Genomic DNA, 6,734 nt, shown 5'->3' with positions numbered 1-6,734 from the left:
CAGCTGATATAGCGAACCGGCTGACCCCGCCGTCGTGCGTTGGAATTTCAGCGTTATCGGTCGACCACGGGCCCTCGCGCCGCGCCTCGTGAAAGGAATCGTCCCATCAGGTGACCTCCGGAGGTCATACGACTATTTTTTATTAATAAAGCTCGCCTTGCTATTGACCTTTGTGCTGGTCGAGGTCAAGAGGACGCTGATCATCGGTTGGGCCACGACATTACAACGCTGTCTGGCGCCGCGGGTCCAGTGGGTCACGTCTAGCATTGCCGCGGGCCGGCTCTGTGCAGCTGAGCCATCTTACCGCGGTGATGAAAAGAAACGAGTTGTCTTGCCGAAAATATATGGGGCTCACTATCCCGGGAGTTCACTATCCCGAAGTTCACTAACACCTATTGACGAACATGTCAGGTCATCATTAGACTCTGTTATGAGTATGATCGACGTTTCGAGGTGGTGACCTTGATCACAAGTGGTCAAGGTTGTGCAAAAAGTCGGATACAATGCTAGGACACATGAAGGAGACCACTGAAAAACGCCTCCAGAGACAGCAGCGCGTCCACATGCAAGAAACTGACCAACCATATGCGAGCAGGAATACCGCCTGCCTTCAGATTCATCCGCTCGTGCGGGGTGGGTTCGAGTCACTTTAGGCGCTCGTTATTTGCCCTCGACAGGTATGGCCTGCGGCCGGTGGCGGCCGTCGCAGTAAAGGTCAGATGAGGTCAGCGGGCAGGGCGGACCTGTGCCGAGCACTGCGGTACGTTCAGCTCTCGCCACCAAATTTTGTCGTTGACATGTAATTGCGTGATCAGATGGTACGGGTCAGAACTAACACAACAAGCATTGCTTAGGCGTGGGTTCTGATCCCAGGAATCCATCCATTCAACAACAGGTTCGAATTCAATCTGTGAAAGAAAAAAACCGTTGAGAGGGGGCGTGCGCAAGGGCTTAGCGTATACTATTTCTTTTAACACTTCCCCACGCATTCTTTAAGCCAAATTGAGAAAGTCGGATATCCAGTCATTCCGTCAGCCAGAGAAACAGTGCGTGGTATAACTTAACACCCAGAGACACCTGCTCACAGAGAGCATACGCGGCGTGGAAGACAAGCACATGAACGGAGCATGCCCAGTGAACGCCTTTAAACGGTAAATTTTAACGCCGGTTTAAAACAATGCGGCCTCAACGTATTACCATCGCGGCACATCCGTGTTCTTCGTACCAGGCTCAACGCACAAACGCCAACGTGGAGCGTGATCCGAGCGGCTTGTAAGCTAAGATGCATTTAAGGCGAGTAGCGTGCTAGCTGTTGATTTGAACACTGATGTCCTGTAAGCAGCTGCCGCCTATCCTTATACTCGGTATGGGTCATCTTAGCCTTGCGAGTCGCCCATCCGCGGTTCGGAGAGCCCTTACGACAACGCCGTGTATCGGGCATTAGGGTATGGGAACCTGAATGATTGCACTGATGTCCCCGGTAGGTGTATTTAGGATCCGCGCGGATCGGGTGTTCGAGACCGTTCCGCTAACCATCCCTGTTTCGAGCAGTTCTCCGCATAGTATTGTATGTTTTGAGTAAGGATTTAGACGTTTGAAGGGCTGATTATTTTAGTATGTTTCTGGGGTAGTCGGCAAAGACGAGAACTACTTTCCAACCTTCATCCCCTCAGATTTTTTATTATTTCTGTGTGATCGTACACTTACGTCAATCAATACTTTCTTGAAATCCCGAGCTTTTTCATTATATATCCTAATTTGATTAGGTTATAGGTAATAGACCATAGGCTATATATCGATAAAGCTAGACTGGATTAGAGTTCTGGATGTCTTTCTTTAGCTAGCATTTCCTGGTATCTTCAATGTACACCATTTCTAGCTCTGGATGTCTTTCTTTAGCTAGCATTTCCTGGTATATTTAATGTACATCATTTCTAGCTCTGGATGTTTTTCTTTGGCTAGCATTTCCTGGTATATTTAATGTACATCATTTCTGCATAAGGACCGACAACGCCGAAACACCAGTGCAATGTCTTTCTTGCTTTCATCAGGGACTCTCACACGGCACACTGGGTAACCTAGCGCGAAGAAATGCATCAGATCCAGCCCATAGATCCAGACCCAGACCTGGTGGGCGCCCTGCGCTACCGGCACTGGTGAAATCCAGCCTTCAGGCTGACCTGGTGACACCGACCGCGTGCCGTTCAACCAGCAGGCCACAGCCACCATATGTACCCATGCCGTACGGAGCATGCCAGCCGTGACAAGTGGAGTTTCATACATTTTATAATTATTACATCATCGACGCACGACGCCCGTCCCCTTACATGGAGCGCCAAGCCGCACCTGCTGCGTTGACCATACTAGTGCTCAGGGGTCATATCCACCCGGTCATCACGCCTGAACGGTTTGTACCCAACATGGGTCGAACCTTATTGCGCTGGCTTCTCCAAACACCGCCCGGTGGGCAATGCGGCGAAGCGTCGGACGATGCGCGAAAGCGTGTCGAAGGCAGTATTGCGTAAGTCAAATGTTTTCCCATGTGAGCTACGAGGACTACGGACGAGGTATGAGCCGGGCTAGGTGTCGAATTTCATTTGAAATGTAACCGAAAAATTAGGGATTTGCCATTTTCTTACTGGAAGATGCCGGTTCTTGCAACCTTGCCGGCCACAATCCAGCCTGCTTCAATTTCTGTCAAATAACACTCAAGACACTTTCAGGATTATCGAACAGTGAACATGAATAGCTCCAAGCAAGGAGAGCGGCCTTTTCAAACCACAGTTAACCGTTTGAATGAACTGAGCCGGTGGAAAGACTACATCTGCTTCTTAAAATCACATTCATGTTACTCTACCTTGGAAGCGAGATTGCCTTTGAAAAGGTGCAAACCACGTTCCCTTTCAGTTAGTCGCGCTGTTGGCAGTCTCCTAGAAAACTACGTGGGACCTGCGGGTTGTATTTTCCTCCAACAATCCTCCACGAAATGGCATGACATGGTGAGAAGAGCATCCCCCAGCGGACTGAAAAACAACTGTAAATGGTCCTATCGCAGGACAACACTCCTGTCCCTATCCAGCATCAAAAAGCAGCGGCGTCACATTAAAAGTAACAGAACACTCCTACAACTTTCTTCCGTTTCTTGCCTTGGTGTAGCCCTCGGCTGCGTTTTTGGAGGTGAGCTTCTTGTGCCGCTTGATTTGTCGCCGGTCATCCAGACGGGGTAGTTGCCGTGCTCGTTCCGCAGCTGTGACCGGATGCTGGAACTGGGGCTTCGCCTTGGTCACCTCCATGGCCTCCTCGCCGTCGGCCAGCGGTGCCGGCCGGCTGGCCGCCTTCCGGGCCTTCACTGCAGAGGGCAGGACAGGAACAGAGTGGCGTCATGGACCGGCCTGGTAGCGGGTCGCCCGGCGGTGGTGGGAAGAGCCCCACAACGGCGGTGAAAAGAGCCCCGCTAGCGGGTGGTGAAGTGAAAAGAGCTCCGCGCAGCAGTGGTGAAAAGATGCCCCGCCACCGGTGGTAAAGTAAAAAGAGCTCCCGCCAGCAGTGGTGAAAAGGGCCCCAGCCAGCGTTGGTAAAGTAAAAAGAGCTCCGCCAGCAGTGGCGAAAAGAGCCCCGCCAGCGGTGGTGAAAAGAGTCAGCCTTCACAGACGCGGACATTCCTAGGACGTGTAATCATACATGAGTTTCAAATAGCATTCTACAGAGCTGGTGCTGTGAATGCTATTATCATTCAACAATAATAATTCTATCCGTGAACGTGTCGATTTTGTCCAGGAAACCGCGCCCTTGTGGGCGTAACAAGCAGATCTGTAGTGTATTTTGTGGAAAAATGCGGTTCTTAAGGTGTTTTGAAAATGTCCACGGACCCTGCCCACTTTAAAGGCAATGTGAACGGGGTCGGGCACCAAGGTACCTTCGCAGAGGAAACCAACGGCATAGTGGCGGAAAAACAAAGGGAGAAACCAATTAAACAATAACGCACGGACTCGTGTCATGACCCCGCAATGCAAAGAGTCCAGTCGAAGCAAATGGTATGCAATGCTTGGAACATTCATGGGAGGAAATCACAGGGAAATCGACACATACGCTAGAGTGGCCTGTAAAAACGTCGCATGGTTACATCGTCCATGAGTGCATCCAAGCAAGATCACCAATAGCACGCGTCCTTACGTCGTTTAGGAAGGCGCGTTACAAGACCCAGGTATTTTACGACGATGACTTATGCAATGAACCAGAACATGGCGTGGATGAACTCCTTCAAGCCTGCTTCCAATGTGCGTATTTTACGAGCATCATGCAGCCAATCAACACGGCGTGGGTTAGAATCTCAAAAGCTTGTTTGACGGTTCCATCAAATCCCGATACGCAGGAGGAAGAAAAATGCCTCAAATAGCTCAATCCCTCATCGGAACAACACTCCATCATTAGCCCCGCACGGGCGATCTGAGGAAGATCGCGGCCCCCCAGCCGGCCCTCTTACAGGTTTCGGCGTCGGTCATCACTGCCTCGGTGGTGCCGTCCACGTCCTCTCCCGCCGCGCGCAGCATGTCCTTCAGCCTCTTGACTTCCTTCACCTTGAACTTCTCCTTTCTCTCGCGTTTCAGCTTCTGCTTCCGTTTACTCCGCATGCTCTTCCCCATGGTGATTTAAAAAGTGGGGCTGGGTCTGAAACATCAACACATTTCAAGATGACAGTCCGCATTCTGTTATGAGGAAGTACAAAAAAAAATCCAATTTGCTGGCCATGAGCCAACGGTCCATAACTTCTTCATGCTATTTTCACAAGCAAATGCCAGCTTCAGAATGCTGCTGAGCACATAGCTGCCATTTGCACAGAAGGTGCAGCAGTAGCTGCAGAGCAATGGGGAAACATTACTGAATCAAATGATGATGACTTTGATTTTCTACAGCACTTTGAGTGCTGAGGCCTTTTCACATTTAATGGATCAAAAGGTGATATACCAACATGGTGCAAAATCGGACAGGTGCTGCACAGCAGCATTCCAAAATACAGGTAAACACGACCATGGATGGCATAGGTACACAGTACCCAGAGGCAGGCCAGTATCCCCTGTCAGCAGCAAAATATGATCTGATGCAAAAACAGTATGCTGTATAGATGGTGACCCAAATGTTGCAGAGACCACAGCAACATGTCTCGCAGGTAGCAAAGCAGCCTGTTCCCATGGCATGCATATCAGGCAAACCATTAAAACATGTTTCACAGGCAATACCTCATATGCCATAGAAACCATGTTGACATACCCCACTTATGAGGATCAGTATATGCCATGCACAAGTTAATGTACATAACTCACATATTCTAAAAGGAGAAAAGGAGTGTTCTGTATAACTGATAAGTCCCTTTCCTCTCAATGTTTACAGTGATAGGGCTCCCCCTAAGAAAATCACTGTTCATGTCAATCTGTCATACATTTTGGAGCATTTTCCTAGTTCTTTAGCTTTTCCAGGCCTTTTTTTTGGTTACTTTAAAGAATATACCCTGAATCAGAGTAGAATTGTTTATGCAAAGTAACTAATTTAGACCACATAACACAGGCAATAATTAGAGGACAATAAAATTGTGTCACTTTATCCTTTAAATGGCATAATTTTCAACTCACTGATGAGCTACTTGCAAGCCACCAACGCCCAAACATTTTCAGGATGGTATCCACTACATTGATTGACATAATAAAATAGTAAGATAATTATTGAGTTAAACATGTCATTACAGAAACAAATACCTCCTAGAAAACTTGTGAGGAAAATCACTGTCATTGCAAGAGCAAGCACATGAGTGCTACAAATGGTGACTGTAAGCCCATGCTTGACTGGCGCATTAGCACACATTTCCTGTTGTTGACATCAGGCAAGGAATAATGAGTCACTCTGAACAAATAATTAACTAATGCTGATAAGTTAATGTTAAAGTCAAAGAATTTCTTACATTCTAATGAAACTGCAAACAAATATATCCATCACAGTGGACTCGCCCCTTCCTTGATGTGTGCTGAGCCGGAGCATACTTATGATGACCTCAGGCCAGGCCAAATTGTGTTGAATTTTCGACATAAATTTACATGTAAATGCTTGAGAAGTATGTTTTATTAAAATTACCTAACAACATAATTCACTGAAACATTGGGTCGGTATGTGCAGAGGCTGGTGGCTGTCATGCTCAGTGGTGGCTGCACACCAAGCTTCAACACTTAGAATTATGAAGTGCATGCACTGAAATTTTTGCTGTTATGTCGTTGCCACACCGGACAAGATTGGCGCAACACGCCTACTCTTGCAGTCTGGTCTACCAATAGTGTGTAGTGCTTCCTTCAAACTGCAATAACATTTGATATGACTTGTTTCTCACCCAAATTTGTTTCTTTTCCGCATCTGGCGTAAAAAAGGACACATGGAAACTTACCTGGCAATGGTGCAACTGCTAATGAAGTTCTTGATGGTTGATTTCGAGGGGACCAGACCCCTTCCGTCAAACCCCTAAGGTCTCGGAAACTAAAGGACAAGCTCACGTGGTTCTGTAGACGATAAGCTGCGCATGATGACCTTGGGTGTCAATAGTCCTAACTGGGATTAAAGTACTGTAAAAAAAAATTGTGCAAACTTTACCAATATAAGCTCAGGACGCTGTTCCCGATGCATTCACCTTAGCCTTCCACCATGTTTGTCCGACATGCCATCCAGCAATTTTCCTATGCATGTATGACAACAGG

General features: G+C 47.8%; 1 protein-coding gene across 1 annotated transcript; it reads right to left on the bottom strand.

Moving 5' to 3' along the window:
* Positions 1 to 2,144: 2,144 nt before the first annotated feature.
* On the bottom strand, positions 2,145 to 6,517 carry LOC119094995 (uncharacterized). Its single transcript, XM_037217904.1, has 4 exons — positions 6,428 to 6,517; positions 4,484 to 4,668; positions 3,147 to 3,349; positions 2,145 to 2,180 (listed from the first exon to the last, which is right to left on the bottom strand). The coding sequence occupies exons 2-4, from the start codon at positions 4,641 to 4,643 to the stop codon at positions 2,145 to 2,147; spliced, it is 399 nt and encodes a 132-aa protein (XP_037073799.1). The 5' UTR covers positions 4,644 to 4,668; positions 6,428 to 6,517.
* Between the last annotated feature and the right edge of the window lie 217 nt (positions 6,518 to 6,734).

Source organism: Pollicipes pollicipes, unplaced genomic scaffold (assembly GCF_011947565.3).
Source record: "Pollicipes pollicipes isolate AB1234 unplaced genomic scaffold, Ppol_2.1 Scaffold_4219;HRSCAF=4965_pilon_pilon_pilon, whole genome shotgun sequence".
NCBI classification, from domain to species: domain Eukaryota; kingdom Metazoa; phylum Arthropoda; class Thecostraca; order Pollicipedomorpha; family Pollicipedidae; genus Pollicipes; species Pollicipes pollicipes.
This window is presented reverse-complemented; position numbering and strand designations above follow the sequence as displayed.

What these genes read in the sequence shown, in the direction of transcription:
- LOC119094995 (XM_037217904.1), bottom strand. Translation starts at nt 4,643, where the DNA reads ATGGGGAAGAGCATGCGGAGTAAACGGAAGCAGAAGCTGAAACGCGAG. An exon ending in GATGACCGACGCCGAAACCT is followed by an intron (nt 3,350 to 4,483) that starts GTAAGAGGGCCG and finishes TGCCCTCTGCAG; the next exon opens with TGAAGGCCCGGAAGGCGGCC. An exon ending in CAGCCGAGGGCTACACCAAG is followed by an intron (nt 2,181 to 3,146) that starts GCAAGAAACGGA and finishes CGGTGTCACCAG; the next exon opens with GTCAGCCTGAAGGCTGGATT.